Source organism: Ambystoma mexicanum, chromosome 2q, assembly GCF_040938575.1.
Source record: "Ambystoma mexicanum isolate Mex_15411 chromosome 2q, UKY_AmexF1_1, whole genome shotgun sequence".
NCBI lineage: Eukaryota > Metazoa > Chordata > Amphibia > Caudata > Ambystomatidae > Ambystoma > Ambystoma mexicanum.
Window position 1 is genome coordinate 1100254969 of NC_090924.1, and position 18739 is coordinate 1100273707.

Here is an 18739-nt window from a genome sequence, read left to right on the forward strand (position 1 = left end):
CCGAAGGACACACAGATACGGCCGTCTGGCTATTGACGGATCTGGGATTCTCCGTCAAATATCCGAAGTCCTGCTCAACACTATTACAGAACGCGCTGTTCTTAGGTGCCAGACTCAGTACGGTGTCTTGCTTGTCATTGCCCTCCCATTCAAGGAAAGGGGCAATGGCTGTTGTTGACGAAGACCGCCACAGTGAGGGCCATCAAGTAGTTACTGGACATGTCATCCTGCATCTACCTCACCCGTCTCTGCCACCCCTACAGGAATTCCTGGATGACTGCTGGATACAGGTGTCCGGAAACTTCACAGACAAGATACCTCTCTACAATGAGTTCTGACGGGTGATAGAGTGGTGGGGTGTCCGCTCCAACATTGCCCAGGGCACAGGATTTCAAAAAACCCCATACCAGTAGACTGTCACCACGCAGACACCTCCCTGGAAGGGGGCACACGGTACCTCTGCCGGAGGAGAAGGATCTGCATATTAACATTGTGGAGCTACGGACTGTGTTCTGGGCCCTCAAGTCGTTCCTACCGTCTCTGAAAGGCAAGGTGGTGAGGATCTTCACGTACAACACCACCACCATGTTCTACATCAGGAAACAGGGGGGCACTCAATCCCCGGCGTTCTCCAAGGAACCGCAGGTCTTGTGGCACTGGGCCGTCAGACAGGGGATGTTCCTCATCCCTCTCCACCTGGCAGGAGTCGAGAACACCTTAGCAGCCTCCCTCAGCAGGGAACTGCCCTCCTGCCACATGTGGGAGCCTCGTCCGGATCAGGTGGACTGCCCGTTCGTCAAATGGGGCAGACCCCAGATCGATCTGTTTGCGACGGCGGCAAACTCCAAATGCCAGAAGTTTTGCCAGCAGATTCCACCAGCCGAGGAGCATGTGGGACGCTTTCTCCTTCCTGTGGGAAGGGCTGTTTCTGTATGCATTTCCTCCATTTCCTCTGCTGCTACGAGTCCTCAACACACTCCGACAGTGCCAATGCAAGGTGATACTCATTGCCCCTGCGTGGGCAAGGCACATTTGGTATCTGCACCTGTTTAGCCTGTCAGCATCACCTCTCCAGTCACGTTGCTGGTGGTTCTGGATCTTCTCACCAGAGAGGAAGGCACAATCCTTCATCACGACCCAGGATTGCTGAACCTGAGGGCTTGGCTCCTGCAGCCTTAGAGTTTGGAGGTTATGAGTTGCCAGCAGACTGCAGGGAGGTCCTCGCCAAGGCCAGGTCGTCGTTGACCTTAAAGTGCTATGGCCATAAGTGGAAGTGTTTTGCTACGTGGTGCCGGTCGCAGAAGATTATCCCTCTGAGGGTCACAGCTCTACAGATCCTTACATACTTGCTATCCTTGGCAAAGGCTCGTCTGGCGCACGCCTCCATAAAGGTGCATCTGGCCGCTATCTCCCACTACACCAGATCCCCAGGAAGATCCTTGCTGTGGTCCCACAGACTTTTCAAGGTGTTTCTCAAAGGGCTTTTCCAATCGTTCCCGCCAGTGAAGGCTCCTGCCTTTGCGTGGGAACTCAACGTGGTTCTGATGAGGCTCACGGGGGGCCCCCTTCGAGCTTATGCATCAGGCCCCACTCATATTTCTCTCATGGAAGAGGGCATTCCTTATGGGCATCACCTCAGCCGATGCTTAAGTGAGATCCAGGCCCTATCGTGCAAGCAACCGTGTCTGACTTTCCACGAATCAAGGGTGGTACTGCGTATGCACCCCTCTTTCATGCCATCGGAATTCCACCTCAACAAGCCTTTGGTGTTACCTGTTTTCTTCCTGGAACCTTTGTCGCTGGCAGAAAGGGCTTTGCACTCGCTGGACGTTGCTCGTACCGTGAAGTTCTATGTGACACGCAGAAATAGTTTTCAGAAGACTTCACAACCCTTTGTGAACTTTGGTCCTTTGAACCATGGGAATGTCTTATTAAGGCTTCCATTTTAAGGGGGCTCCCCGGCTGCATCATGCACTATCATTGGTTGGAGAACCAACCGCTAACCGACAGCTGCCTGGACTTTCGAGAGCTCACTCTACCAGAGCTATTTCTGCAACAGTGGCGTTCCTGTCTGGTGTGCCCCTGCTGCACATCTGCAGGGCGGCTACGTGGAGGTCCACGCACAACTTCACAAAGTCCTACGGCTTCGACAGGGATTCCAGGGAGGAGTCCAGAGTCGGCTAAGCAGTGCTACGCAACCTGTTCGCTTAAGGTGAATCTCTTCCAGAGGTAAGAGTAAATTGCTTCTGTTGAGCCTTGCCACCTCCCATGATTATGTAAGGTTGTACTGGTATGTATTTGTTATTCAGGAGCATGTGAGTCCATGTCAGACCCTGTGCTGGAGAAGGTTAGTTACTTACCTGTAACTATTGTTCTCCAGCATGGGTCTGGCATGCATTCACATGCAAACGCTTGATCCGGCCCCTCTGCGGCTCGTCATGGTCATACTACCACTTTACGTTCTTACCAAATCTGGCGATGGCTGTCAGAGGAGGGACTTAGGGAGAGGACTGTAATTGGATGGGGGCAGTGATTGGTTTAGAGAAGAAATACTGTTTTTAAGTGAAAGTGAAATTGTTTTGTCTTTTACCGAGGATTCCCAGCCTGACGACAAAGAATATTCATGAGCACGTGAATCCATGCTGGAGAACAATAGTTGCAGGTAAGTAACTTAAACCATTTCTACCTGCCTGAAAAGTATCTCTTGTCAGTGATGCAAATTGTTCGTTCACTATGTAAAAAGTTATTTGACAAAATACTTAAAAATAAAATATATAGAACAATCTTATCAGATCCATACTTAGAGCCCTCTCTTAGGAAGTGAAATTACTTTGCACAGAATTTAGCCCATAATATTCTTACGTCATGTCCCCTTTCTTCCATAATCTTGGGATGTCCCACTCCCACGGGAGACGAGCTGGAGCATGTTGCTATGCAGCATAAATATAAATGTTATTTTGCATGTGTACGCTACTGCGCACCGTACGGTACCTCCCACATGCGATCCGCCCAACCGTCAGTCCCTCTCTGTTAAGTCGGACTTGGAAGTGTTATTAATAGCAGGGATTAGTGGGAGGGTGCATGGAGTAAAGTGGACTATGGACTGAGACTTCCAGCGTCGGTACGGTGAGTAACTCTTACGTCCAGTCCCCGTTTCATTTATGCTCTTGGGAGATTATGAAACACCCTTAGTAGAAAAGGGGAGTTTGGAGCTGTTTTGCAAAGAGATTGCGCAAAAATACTTGTCCAAAAGCAGCATAATTCCACAAACTGCTATCCAGCGAGATCGGTTTACAGAAGGAATGCATGCTTGAATAGGTCGCCCCCTTACAAATATCCTGCCCCTGAAACATAATCAATGCAGCTTTTCCCCATATCAGATGTGCGTGATGACATTGGCTGCTGCCGATCCCAGAGCACCTCCTCCAAAGGTCACAGCGAGTTGGTTTGCCTTAAGAATAACACTTGTCCTGTCCAAGTAAAATTTTAGCACTCGTGCTACATAAAGGGTATGTAACGTCTTTTCAGCTCCTGTACTCAGTGCCGGAAAAAACAATGTGTAGTAAGAGCACCTCATTAAGGTGAAACGTACTGACTATCTTTGGGAGGAAAGCTGGTTTAGGTTTTAGCACCACTGAAGAAGCTGATGTAAGACTCATGTATGCAGAGTGCTTTTAATTTCCACATCCTCCTTGCTGATATGATGGCTACCAGGAAGGCAGTTGTTTGTGTCACTTACTTCAACTCTCTCGAGGCCTTGGGTTCAAAATGCTTGTGCATAAACGCTGTGAGAACCACATTAAGATCCCATGGGTTATGGGGTTTCATCACCAGTGGGTATAGCTTCAAAAGCCTGCTGAGGTGCTGCTTGATGAGAAGGTCCGCTAAGTAAGAATGTCTATCAGTCAGGGTTCCACCGATGTGTAGCATCGAGACAGCCACCATCGAAATCATGGACAAGGGCGACTCATGCCTCCTCATCTTCCTTGACCTCTCAACTGCATTCCACACATTGACCACCAAATCCTTCTCTCCCTCCTTGCTGACAGGATGGGATTCTTTGGCACTGTTCTGAATTGGTTTACCTCCTACCTCTCAGGCAGACACCAGGCTGTCCAGATGAACCTGTTGCATTCCAACCAAATGGAGTTCTCCTGTGGAGTCCCCTAAAGCTCCATGCTCTCGCCAATCCTGTTTATCCTTTACATGGAGCCTCTTGGCACTCTCCTCAAAGTTCCCAATGTAGCCATCCACTAATACGCAGATAATACTTAGTTGTACATGAGAGTAAATAGCAGACAGGACATCATTGGTCTCTGCGATTACCTAGCCATCATCCAGTCCTGGATGCCGACTGCCTACCTCAAACAAAACCCACACAAGATTGAATTTGTCCTCATCAGTCTGCCCACTAAAAAACAACATGTACAACAATGGCTCAATGCTATATACCTAGAAGGATTTGATCCACAACTCTCAGACTGAGCAAAATCTTTAGGCTTCAGCATTGACAGCAATCTGCCCTTTCATAAACACATAGCCAAGAAGGCCGAAATAGCCTGGCCCAGAATCTCTACCCATTGAAAAATCAAACCCTTCATCACGCAGCAGAACTTCCGGACTGTAGTGCATGCCCTTGTGGTCTCGCACATCGATGGGGAAATGCTCTCCGGACAGGGCTCCCAGCCTCTCGCTTGGCTCCCCCTAAAAGCAGTCCACCACGCTGCAGCACTTTTTATTACACCAGCACAGACATTTGACTGAATTACCCCCATCTTACACCAACTACATTGGCTTCCACTCCAAGCGACAATACTGTTCAATACTGTATGTATAATCTACAAAGCAGTCACTAGTAGCACACCGGCCTACCTGGCAGCTAAGCTCCACATATGTAGTGGCACATGCTCCTCATGCAGCAAATCGACCAACTGGCTTGAATCACAACTCCTCTGCAAAGAGAGGACCCACACACATTCCTTCTCTTGTCATGCACCCTTCCTCTGGAATTCGATCCTGGTGTCAGCCGGAATGCCCCCTCAATTCTCCAATTTCACAAATCTCTCAAAACATGGCTCTTTGAACAACACCTAACCAAGGACTAATTCCAGTTGACACACATACTGATGCACAGTCCACACAGTACTGCGCTACTGTTAAAAGATGCCAGCCCAAATGCCGGCTGCCAAACACTCTGTACAGCACTCCGCTGCTCTCAAGCTGGCCCAGCGCTTCAAACGATAAAATTAAATCCATTCAAAACTTGAAGGTCTTAGTATCCTTATTTAAGTAAGCTTCTATCGCAGCAAGATGGGTCCTACAGGAGACCACTGATATACCTGTTCTGCCAGATCTGTGACAGAACTCATCACATGATTCAGTGTTGCCTTAACAGGATCTTTCTGAGCCACAGAACACTAGTGCCAGAAGCATGTCCATTCACAGGTTTATTGTTTCCTGGTGCTTCCCTTTCTGGCTGCTTTAATGATCGCCAGGTTTTTGTCATATAAACCAAGGTGACCATACACTAGCTCTTCAGATACCAAAGTGCCAAGGACAGACATTAGAGTTTCGGTTGAAGCACATTTCCTTTCTGTTGGAGTATGTCTGGCCAGATCGGCAGATCAGGCTCTTCCTCTTGCTTCTGATACTAGTTGACAGGACTTAGTAAAAAGAGAGGTAGGCTTGTCTGGGTATTTTATCAGTAAAATATTCATTAGGATATTTGCATACTCACAATACTTTGAATACAAAAGCAATGGCAAATGAATAGGTTTGTGCAGTCACCCTCATATAGTGGGGGTAATGCAACAGAGCAAGACCATATTATCGAGACTAGTTAGTATAATTTAACTTTCTTAACTAAGGGCGGATATGGCAAGTAACTGCACTAACTTGTGCATTATGAATGCTTGAGATGTTGGTAATTATCTGTGTGCACTGCTACTCTTCTAATGCCCTTCTGTGCGGCACCAAGAAGGAAGCTTGGCTAATGCACATGCGCACAGCTGAGAGGGAACAAAAGCTAGTACCTAACACAACACCAGAGTAAGTGGCTCCTCCTGCTTAGAACTGAATGATAGAAAGTGGGGGGCTAAGTGTAGCAGCAGACAAGATGGCATCATCTATCTGAGGCTACTCAACCCGACTGCTTTTATCCCTTGTTTTGCACATTCTTCCTGGCTATATACATGGCTGAGACAGCGTGAGTGGGATCTGTGTATGCACCTCAGTGGCTCAGTGTTACAAGCATTTAAGCAACAGCCTCGATCGGCCTAGATCTTGAGGAGCGTGCTGGGAAGACTTGCAGCGCCAGACAGCTACTCATGATTGTAACCGATGCCTTTGAGTTTCTTGTCTTAGATCAGCATGACACCTGGGCCCTAATGTCTGGAATGGAACTTGCAATGATTAAAATGCGCTCACTGCGGCGTCAATTCAGCGCATTTGCTTGGAGAGACACAGGCATGTTGCGTCCGGCGGCGTAGCCAGGATTGGAGTATTCAGACTCCATTTGGAATATCTCTGAGATGCTGCACAAGCTCCCACGATGCTCCTAAGGCCCATTGTTGACTGCTCCATTGTTTGCGAATTGGGTGGGCTTGCTAATGAGCTTGGGAAATGCCCTTATATATTAATCATAGCATATTACTCATTGTTCACATTAACCTGGAGGAGGAACAGGTCCACAGGCATTGACATCTTTGTCCATACTTATAGATTACTTACCCAGTGTACAGCACCAACAGTGCCTCTGCTGCACTCCAAAATTTTGAAATTCCCAGATTAGTGTAGAGATGACAAAAGGCAATAAGAAGAAATCGGGATGAATTGACACTTTTGGAAAGCCGGTCCACAAGACAGCAGCTAAGAGTGCAGATATGGCTGATGGTGACACACCCTCATCGTCGGGTGAAACATCTGAACTGTAAAGGATCCTCCGTAGCAAGCAATAAAGATTCCCCTCTATCAGTACAAAACTAGATGATATGACAGCAAACACAAAGCTTAAGAAAGCGGCAAAGAGAGTCGCTGAAGTCGGAATCTGGATCACTGCTGTTAAGGATGATGACGTTAAGATGAAAAGTGAGGTGTCTGCTCTTACAAAAGATGTCAAACTAACCCAGAAGAAAAGTGATTTCTTTGAATCGCAGTCGTCCCCCAAAAATATTCTTCTTGTAGGGGTCCCCAAATTGCAGTGAAAGGCAATATGGAACTTTATACAGAAAAAGTGCTTGTCGCAATACTGGATATCCCCCCAGTTTCACCTAATTTTACAGTCAAACAAGCCCATAAATCACTGGCTCCACAGCCCAAACCAGTTGCGGCACCAAGACATAATATTGCACAAATCCTTAACTACAGGGATAGAGAGGCTCTTTTACGTGCAGCCAGGGAGAAGGGCAAACTTAGACATGGCTCAATAGTATTGACCTCTATCCCGATTTCTCCATCGCCGTTCAGCAAGAGGGCAAAATCTTCTTGGGTGTTAAACTACTCCACAAAAGGTTTGTATACGACTCGGTGCTGTACCCTGCAAAGCTGAGATTTAAGTTCCAAATCAAGACCTACTTCTTTACCATACTGGAGGCCCTCTTATTTATTGAAGCAAATATTCCATCAGTTGGAAGACAAACAGAGTCACCAGCAATGTCATGATGCATAAAGACTGGATGTACCAAGTGTGGTTCTCTAATATTCTGCTCACCACTTACTGAATCTACAGATTTATTATGGTGCACGTTTGTGATAACCACTCCTTAATTATATGCTATAAGGAAAGATTAGAACCAGGAAGTTCTAAGCCTACAGGTGTCCTTGTGCAATGTTACAAGTTATTTCCTGTGCAAAGGGAGGGAAAACACTGTTGGAGTTTTTGGGACAGTGAGGGTGGGAGAGGGAACACAAGGTAAATATATGGATAAAATTCATACTTGGTTATTTCAATTTTATTTTGTACTGTGCAACTGTTTTAGAATATGTAATCGTAGACATCTCATACACTACACATCAAGTAGTCGACAAAACTCCAATGACAGTGGGCCTCATTACGACCCTGGCGCTAAGTGAAAAACAATGGCGGTAAATGGTTACCGCCATCGTTTTCCACCAGGTCCGATCATGACCCGTGACCATTAACTACGATGCCATTAGCGGCATCGTAGTTAACGCTGCCGCTAACTGCGCAAGGGCGCGCGCATGCAACCTCCCACACCGTACTTAGCGCCATGGCGGAAAGGTACGCAAATGCCGACCCAAGCGGACATGCACCTAACGCCATCACCCAGCCCGTTAAGTACCTTACCGCCATGGTGCTAATTACGCCATCGCAAACCAACCGTAAAGGGCCATGTAAAGTGAATGCAGCTGCCACAGGTGCACAGAAACAGCACAGGTGAAGGCAATACAGACTCAGGAAGTACAAAAAGAGCACACCCCACCCCTTCCCACACCCAGTCACACTCCACAATGATACCAATACGACTAGCAATGTTGGGGCTGGAGGCCTGATAGCAATGCAAGTGCTACAACAGCAACAACAACAACAGGCAGCACAGAGGAGACGCAGGAGGAGAAGGAGGGCAAGGCAGGCCCAGCAAGCCCCACCAGCACAGCCAGTGCCACCACGCAGGCAGCCCCCAATCCCACACATCAGAGCCAATACATTCAACCTCACTGCTGAGCAGATCCACACCCTGTACCGTTTGGACCGGGACACCATCACCGCCATCGTAGACATGACACACAACAACATCGTCAGCATGATAGAAACTCCAACCGCCATCCCACCCCGACTGAAGGTAGTGTCTGTACTCCACTTCCTGGCCACAGGCACCTACCAGCACACAGTGGGGCACTTGCATGGCATTTCACAACCATTATTCTCACAAACACTCATCCAAGTGCTCGATGCCCTCCTCAAGCACACAGACGACCACATCTCATTACCACGGACTGCCCAGGAGATTGCAAACACCAAAGTGGGTTTCCATGCACTAGCCGGCATACCTGGTTGCATGGGTGCCATCGACTGCACCCATGTGGAATTGGTGGTTCCACGTGCCATGGAGGTACCGTACCGCAACCGGAAACAGTTCCACTCAATCAACGTGCAAATGGTCTGTGACTCCAACAAGATCATCACACATTGTTGTGCCCGATTCCCCGGATCAACCCATTATTCTATGGTCCTGAGGAACTCCACAATACCACGCTACATGGAGCGACATGCAGGCCCAAGATCCTGGCTACTCGGTGAGTTCAATGTCATGACCATGGAAATGTGAAGTGGGTAGGTGAATGACGTAGGGGGGGGGGAATGATGCATACTCCACCTGGCTGAAAGGGGGGGGGGATGATGCATACTCCACCTGGCTGAAAGGGGGGGGGGAATGATGCATACTCCACCTGGCTGAAAGGGGGGGGAATGATGCATACTCCACCTGGCTGAAAGGGGGGGGGAATGATGCATACTCCACCTGGCTGAAAGGGGGGGGGGAATGATGCATGCTCCACCTGGCTGAAAGGGGGGGAACGATGCATACTCCACCTGGCTGAAAGGGGGGGGATGATGCATACTCCACCTGGCTGAAAGGGGGGGGTGATGCATACTCCACCTGGCTGAAAGGGGGAGGGGAATGATGCATACTCCACCTGGCTGAAAGGGGGGGAATGATGCATACTCCACATGGCTGAAAGGGGGGGGGAATTATGCATACTCCACCTGGCTGTGAGTAGCAGAGAGAACGGAGACAGAGGATACCCTAAAGCAACCCATACTCCACCCAACACCAGTAAAGCCAATACCCAATGTATGCAGCCCTACCATGTGAATGAGGTTGTGTCCCAACCATGGCACAACCATCTGCAAGTGCATTCGACCAAATCAGACGTCATTGTCAACAATGAAAATCACCTACATGCACGTCACCAAACACCATCAACCGATAGGCCTGTCCCCCATAACTGCCCACGAAGGAGGCACATGACGGACAGAAACATCAACACACCATTACACAGACAGCAGGGCCCCCAAAAAGTCCCTGTCTACATCAGCATTGCTCACTGGGGTCATGATGAGGCCCACAGCAATGTTGCAATGATGTGCGCATTGCCATCACAGGACATGTGCCAGGCCAACTAACCAAACGGCATGAACGGACACAGTGGATGGGCACTCACAATGCACTCAACCCCTCTGCATACATTGGGTGATGGCATGCAAAACAGGCCATGGGAGCCATGAGCATATACTGGTTGCATTGTGTGAATTAATTAGTGCATGTAGAAGTGAGCCAAAGTAACAGTTGGATGCAAGCCATGGTGGCAAATCATGTTCTTGATCAGACGTCATGACTGACACATACATTCTCGCCTGCATACAGGTGATGCAGGCTATCCCCTGAAGAGGTGGCTCCTTACACCTGTCTGGAACCCGCAGAACCAGCACGAGGAGGACTTCAACCGTGCACATACACATACCCGTGTGGTCATAGAGCAGACATTCGGTCTATTGAAGGCACGGTTCCGATGCCTCAGCAGGTCTGGTGGGGCACTCCTGTACCGCCATGAGAAGGTGGCAAAGATCGTCATGGCATGTGTCATGCTACACAATATGTGCGTCAGACGGAATGTGCCCCTGCCCCCTGACGCAGAACTGCAACCACCTGACGATGAGGATGAGGAGGGTGCAGATGGGGCGGCAGGCACCCCATGGAGGAGGCGATGCACAGGAGGGGCGTGCAATGCGCCAAACTATCATCGACCACTGCTTCTAGCACACACGGCTGGTGTGTATCACATGGAGACTGCACTTGGGGCACTGTGTGTCTCTGGGACATGCACACTGTGGACTGTACACCAATAAAGCACACATATGCAATGAAAATGTCCACACATTTCATTTCGGAAAAGCAAAAAGTGTATTTCAATCATAAAACGTCGTGACACACCCCTTCCCCCCTCCTCCATCCCCCACCCCCCTGCACACCCCAACACACCCCCTCCCACCTCCCCCTCCCCCTGCACATCCCAACACACCCCCTCCCCCCTGCACACCCCAACACACCCCCTCCCACCTCCCCCCTCCCCCCTGCACACCCCAACACACCCCCTCCCCCTCCCCCCTGCACACCCCAACACACCCCCTCCCACCTCCCCCCTGCGCACCCTAACACACACCCTCCCCCCTGCACACCCCAACACACCCCATGTAAGTGTCAACAGATGCCTGTGACAGTGGCCACAGGCTGTTACAAGCCCCCTCTCCCGGCCTCCGGGGCACCCCTGGCTGTGGAGCGCAGGTTACGTCCGGAATGTCGGACGGGGCTGCTCTGTGCAGAACTGGCAGCGAAGGATGCCCCTGCCTGCCCACGTGCATGCACGTCCTGTAGGGTGTGGGTGAGCTCAGTGAGCGCACGACGCAACCCGGCAAGTTCACCACAAATGTCCCTAGACATGGCCTGCTGGCCATGGCCAGTGCTGGTGGTGTGATGGAGGGGCTGCTCCTCTCCTGTGGACTGAGGACTGGGCATGGGGTAGAAGGCCACTCCTCTTCCTCTGTGTGCCCCTGTGTGTGATCCTCATGGGGGCTAGCGTTTGACAAACAGGGGGAATGTAGAAGGTCAGTGGGGCTTCTGACTTCGTGCTCCTCAATGTCAGAGTCTGAACATGCAGCAATTGCAGCTGTTTCACCCATGTTGCTGCTGGCCGCAGACCCGGTGCCTTCTGTGGCAGGCAATGTTGGTACAGGTGGAGCTGCTGCTGCTGGCCTGCTGCCTACAGGGGTGCTTGCCGGTGGGCCGTCCGGTTTGCTTGCAGTGGAGCTGCTGCTGCTGGCCTGCTGCCTACAGGGGTGCTAGCCGGTGGGCCGTCCGGTTTGCTTGCAGTGGTTTATGCTTGTTGTGGGGTCTGCCTCACTGCAGCTGAGGTTGAGGGTGCGGGGATGGTATTATTGGCCTTCTTGGCTCTCTTCGTCGCAGGGGTGTCCTGGTCCTCGGGGTGTGAATCTGTGCCTGTGGTGGAGCAAAGGAGGGAGGGCGTTATTGATGGGTCTGCGGAGTTTGGAATGACAATGATTGACATGATTCTGGTCAGTAGATGAGGCAGATTTCAGGCCGAGCCATGCAGGTTGTCTGCTTTTTGTGTGGAATGTGGATGTAGGTTTGTGGGTGCCAGCAGTGTATACAGGGTGGTGCTCGCATGTGGCTGTGGGCAGTGTGGAGCTAATGTGTTGCATTTACACTCTAGGGCAACCTTGTGCTACACATGAATGGACTGCAGTGACTATGGCATGTCTTGTTTGAGGCACCTACCTTCATCGCCTGATGTCGGAACTCCCCTTTCCATCCCTCCGACGCCTTCCATGCCAATCGTGGTTGCACAAATCTCCTCCCACGGTTGGAGTTTTAGTGGGGATTCCGAACCTCCACCGGTACCCAGGGCAAGGTTGCGGTTCGCAGAGAACATGGCTCTGACCCGTATGCGAAGGTCATCCCAGCGCTTCCTGCACTGCTGTGGGGTGCGGGGTACGGTCCCCACCGCGCTAACGCGCTCGGCCACCAGGGCCCAGATGGCCTTCTTTTTCGCTATCGCTGGCCTGGTCATTTCCGGCGAGAAAACGACAGCTGCGTTGTCTTGCAGGGTCTCCGCAAGCATGCAGAGTTCCTCCCGGCTAAATCTTTCCTGGCGCTGGCGGTCACATGCCTTCTTAACAACTTTAGGCATTTTTGGGTGGTTGGATGGGTGGGTGATTGGTTGGGACAGGTGTCAGGGTTGGATCTGGTGTTGTTCGGAAGGATGGCAATGGATTGTGTTTTTAAAGATGGCCGACGTGCTGTTTCCCGTTCCGGCGCGATGATGCTATTTCCGGTTCTGCTTTTTACGGTGACCATTAATTGCGGCCACCGCTAATTACGGTGGCCGCTACTTACGGTGGCGGAAGTGCACCTTGCTCCCCCTACGATGCCGGTAGGGGCCTTTTCCGCCATGGCGTTAATTACATTACCGCCATGGTGTAGTGCTCGTGCGCGATGGGTCGTAATGGCGCTTTTTACGCCATCGGCCCACGGCGTAAACGCTCACTACGCCATGGCGGTAATGTCGGCAGTTTACCGCCTGGGTCGTAATGAGGCCCAGTTGAAGTAATTTGTATGAGCTGGAATACCTGCAACATGGGTAACCCAATCAAACCACATACATTGCCAACTTTTTTTTAAAAACTTTATTTATAGTTGCACACAGGTAGGACTTATACACATTATGCATTAATTACGAGACATTCACAATACAACCAGTTATACATTGCTAACTTAAATTGAGAGACATAAATTGAAAATTCACTTCCTACTAGAAAAACGTGTGCAATGGGCAGGGCTAATTTTAGTTTTGCGAGGGCATGGTGAAATAACAAATACTACACCTCCTGCTCATAGCAAACCAGAAGTCTTAAAATAATTATACATTGATCTATTACGTTTCAGCTCATCTAGTCCTTCATCAACCGTCCAGGTCGATATTTCATGAAATAAGGGAAAATCAAAGGGGCTGAGATTCTCCTGGGTATCACGTATGCCCCCAATATGGATGACCTGGAAGTTTACTCAAACGTTTTATAAATATGCAAATTCTTCCCCATACACCCACACACCAGTGGTGGTAATTTTAGCACAATACTACACATCAAAATGGTCCATGCAATTTCAAAATCACGATTCCTAACTAACGCTGCATGCACAATACTAGAGGGTATGCAAAGTGTAAATCAGACTGGTGTGTGCCAAGATGCCATCTCTGCAGCCGTGCAATGACTACTCTTCAGTACACAAATCACATTCATGGATTGATATCTGTTTCTCTCCTGAGTGAGATAGTTCTGACTGTGATACTTCCTAGAGACTGGGATACTTCCTAGAACATATTTGGACTGCTCACCTATACTTCGTAGTTTGCATATTATTAAAAGCCATATTAACCAATGTAATAACGGGAGGTTTGACCCTCGGGCATTACAAGATGTAGCATTTACTTCTGACCTGTTTGACAACAATACGTTCCTTTTTGTTAACACAATATGGGCTCATGGAAAACATTTGAGACACTTTGGTAGGCCTATAAAAAAGAGGCCTTGCCATATCTACCGGATTTGGATTCTTGGTGACAATCGGAAAGGATATTATTTAATTTGAGGAAGAGCTACACAACCCTGAGCATGAACATTCGCTAAATCCTAGTGAAACATGCCTTGCGACTATAAAACCTGTGCTTTGTGAATCCTGCTTGACTGCTGTTTGAGAACTAAAGATTATTGGAAATCCATCGCAGCCTGACACGGGTAAAGACGAGGAAGAACCTTAGCATGATTCCGGTCGTGGTTTCATTCCCTCCCTTTGTAAAGGATGATGAGGTACACATAGTATATACCAGCAATGTAATAAACACTGTGTTTAAAATACTGCTCACAGTTGAATAGACAACGTCATGCCTGCACCATGGAAAAAGTACATAGATTCTTGGATGAACTTGAGATAACTATCAAAGACTACTCACTCACAACTAGACCTTCCAATCACAATAGAGGATGTGATGCAAGCTACAGATAACTTTCCCTCTGGTAAATCTCCAGGCTCTGGTGGATTTAGTCTTGAGCTCTATAAACAATATAAACTTGTTCTTTGTCCCTCCTTGCTCAAATTATGGGAATGGGCTATGGAGAGACAGAGACTTTCCTCATCGACGTATAAGGCTATCATCACAATATTGCTAAAACCAGGCAAACCCACTGAGGACTTCTTCAGACCTCTGTCTTTGTTAAGCGTCAATGCCAAAATATTTGCGAAATTCTTTTCTAATAGATGGTTATTCATGAGAGGTACCATTTACTTGGATTATTCTGTGATTATCCCAGCCTCGCCACCTCCTTAAACCTTCTAACAGCTTTTAATATTATGTCACCAATCGACACGAAACTCCAAACGATAGAGGCCACTCTGGGTGGGCAAAAAGCATTTGATTCAGTATCTTGGCATTTTCCATATATAGCTTTGTTTAAACGTGTTTTCATGCCCCACTTAATTTCATCCCCATAGATATTCGAAGAGGCGCATACCAGGGGTGCCCAATGTCACCACTTCTGTTCCCTATAATTATTGAGCCTCTCGCTGATTTGGTCAGATGAAAACATGCACACAGAGATAACAGGCAGACATAAGATGATAATTTGACAGTATGCAGGTGATTTGTTGTTGTTTATGGGATCGGCAGGAAAAAATGCTGGGCATATCGCACTATAGTGAGTACTCCAGACTTTTCATTAACCGATCCAAGTCAGAACGTTTCCATCCGACAATACTACACATCTGCCTCATACAGATGAATTCCCCAGGGTATCTAAAAGCATAAAATACCTGGAAGTGAAAATAGCCCAAAACAAGTACTCGCTGCAAGAAGATAATTTCAGTCAATATATGTCAGATTTAGCTGTTAAATTGCATACATTGACACGTCGTCCCTTGGCCATAGCTGGTAAGATTGCCCTCAGAAAAATGGTTTTACTCCCAAAACTATTATACATTTTCCAAAATGTACCAGTTTGGCAGAGGCAATGGTTCTTCAAGGATTTCTCTATCATACCTGAATTCACGTGGCGCTCTGTTGCAGGTGCGCATGAAATTATCTTAACTTTCTAAATCATATAATAGTGGTGGCTTCACAGTCACAAACTTCCAAATATATTATTTAGCGCCGAGTCAAAAAATGCTTCCTTTTGGTTTCGCATATGACCCTGCATATCCTCATCTCAAGATTGAAAAACCTGCAGCGGGGAGTTATGATATTAGATCCCAGATGCTTTCATTGAGGTATTCAGACAACTGCCTCTTTGATCAATAGTTAGGGCAACTATTGATGCTTGGCGAAACATCGATCAACTAGCTAAAATTGTGCAACTATATTTTAGTGAAATTCCTCTGTGGCATTGCTTGACAGGGTGATAAATAAAATGTGTTCAAGACTACAGTTTAATCCAGTGGGCGTTATGCACATTGATGGATTCTTAATCAAAATGTCGGGTACTGATACTGATGTTCAACACAAATCACTACTACTGCTTCAGTATTATAGATTACATGCAGCTTTTGAAACCAAATGGCCCACATTCCTGCACGAGCCACCTATAGATTCCAGCCTATCATTCATAATACACTCAGGAGGGTGTCATACAATTGTCTCCCTTATATAAATGGATTCTGAACCAGATACTTAGAAAACCTAATGTGTCCCATGCTTCATGGGCCAGAGTTTTTGGCGAAGAAATAACTGATGACAAGTGGCAATCCATGTGTCAACTAACTGGAGATGTTTCCCTAAATTCACGTTTCAGTCTCATTTAATTGAAGGTTCTTAATGTATGGGATTTTATACCAGCTAGGATGCTGCTATTTTTGCAGGGTTGTTCTTGTCCTCATTTAAATACATTTTGGAGCAATATATGCTCTACTTTGAAAAACATCACTCAAATGCATTTAGAGCTTATGCCAACAAGCTGCCCATTCAGCCAATTTGCAAAAGTGTCTAAGCTGAAATGTAAATTCCTCAACTTGGAAATCCTCTTGGCCAAAAGATCCATTCTCCATAATTGAACACAACAGCGTGCTACAAGGAAAGACCCATGGATGAAGGCTCGAATCTGGGCAAATGATAATGAAGAAGTACTGGCGGCAATGGCACCAGCATAGATTAGACATAGAGATATATGGTCAGATTTCAGAACAAATTTATTTCACTGTGATGCCAAGTTTAATTCAGTTTTACTTTCATATTCAAATTTTTAAATGATAGAATCGCTGTGCCAAACATTGTTGTGGGTGGTGCGCCCCAAACATTAAGTTACAAGATCGGCAAAGAAAAACCACCGGAACAGCAATGCCTCTGTATGTATTGATTTCTTATTGGGGGTGTATCTTAAATGAGATGGCACACTGAATTCTGTGCTACACTGGCAACCCGGGAATATTAGATGACATTGCTATTCAGCGTTTCTGGACACTTATCAGGGAGTAAAATGCAAAAATGTCGGTTCTGTTGTACTGTGTAAATATGGAATGCAGCATTCCTACGCAAGGGCATTTCAGCAAATTGACAAATGTAAAAAGGAGAATGTATTACTCTTAACCATGCTTTGTTCTTTTCTATCTACACAGGAGCAGCTAGATGTGGCTCTCTCCAAAATCTGCAAAAACTTTGATGTCAATCATTACACTAAGGTTCAGCAGGCGTATCGACTCCTAGGGAAAACCCAGGTGAGTGCCTGTCCAATATTTTGCATGATACGTGAATAATGTTATGCACCCCTATTTGGAAACCACTTAGTATTTCAATAAACACATATTCAATCCATTATTTTGTATTTTGAGATATTGCATCTTTTCCCCCAACAAAGGGAGGGATTTGAGGCATGTGCTAGATGCAAGCACTAAGGGTGGGGGAATGCAAGTGCCTTACTAGATTGCATTAGTAGAGTTATGGGGGGCAATATGGTTAGTCAGTACTATGATTGCACTTAATAGTGTCTTGGTAAACGACATTTAGCATGCTGTTTTCAGTTTTGACTTCACAATTATCAAATGCCCTGACAAGGATGGAAAGAATGCAAAGAAAAATAACCAAATGAATGTTAAAGGTGGATGATTTATTATACCAATTAATAATGAAGGTGGTTAAAATATTCAGAAAGCTTAGCCGGCTTACAAGGGTAATTTTGAATTGCTTATGCAGAGGTTTTCATCGAGAAGGAAATGACATATGTAAGGTAATGGTGAACAGCTAGAAAGATTAATCTACATACATCTGGAAAAATATTTCTAGCCGTCAGAGATGCATAGTACAACGGCAGCAGTGCCATCAATATGACACTAATAAAGTCATACATATTTTAATGTAAATAGATAATCTGCCACTCAAGAATTGCGCCACAATTGTTAATTCAAAAATTTCAAAAAAACTCCTTTATTCCTTATTTGCCCTTTAATTCTTGTTGACACGTGTTTCGGCTACTCAAGAGCCTTTCTCAAAACAAAACAGGGCTTGATAAAGTACACATCAAATTCCGTCTTATTCCATAAGTCCCGGGTAATTCCCTTCTGCTTGGTAACAATCCGTCTCCTCGCGTCGACCTCCAACAGTAATGGTCATTACTGTTCGAGGAATTTGATTTGTACTTTATCAAGCCCTGTTTTGTTTTGAGAAAGGCTCTTGAGTAGCCGAAACACGTGTCAACAAGAATTAAAGGGCAAATAAGGAATAAAGGAGTTTTTTTGAAATTTTTGAATTAACAATTGTGGCGCAATTCTTGAGTGGCAGATTATCTATTCATATTAGTAACCAAGGAGGTAGGGGATTGGTTCCTCCAACAAATGCCACATAGGATGCGACACGGCTGAAAGGCTAAATTTAAACCCATCTAGGTCGCCAACAGGAGAGGTTGTACCGACAAATATCCCGAAACACTAATCCATATTTTAATGTAGCAGTTGTTTGTACAAGGCCACTGTGATCATAGGTTTGCTTCCAAGTTCTAGAGTTGTTTGATTGTTTGATTTTAGAACGCATAGAATGGGATATGAGTAGATCAATTTGTTGCATGGCCTTGAGGCATAAAACCTCTTCAAAAGGTTCAGCATGGGCCCTCCGTTCAGTGTCCTTTCATCATTGTGGAGAACGCTTTACTTAAGCTACAGGAGAA

The 18739-nt window shown here is 47.0% G+C and overlaps 1 protein-coding gene across 2 annotated transcripts in view; it reads left to right on the forward strand.

Annotated features, from left to right (window-relative positions):
* Window positions 1–18739, forward strand: part of VPS50 (VPS50 subunit of EARP/GARPII complex) — a 2190829-nt gene that overhangs the window by 841034 nt on the left and 1331056 nt on the right. For both annotated transcript variants that reach the window (XM_069648466.1, XM_069648467.1), the window contains one exon: window positions 17199–17297. In XM_069648466.1, the coding sequence (XP_069504567.1) occupies window positions 17199–17297 (99 nt within the window). The remainder of the gene's footprint in view (window positions 1–17198; window positions 17298–18739) is intronic.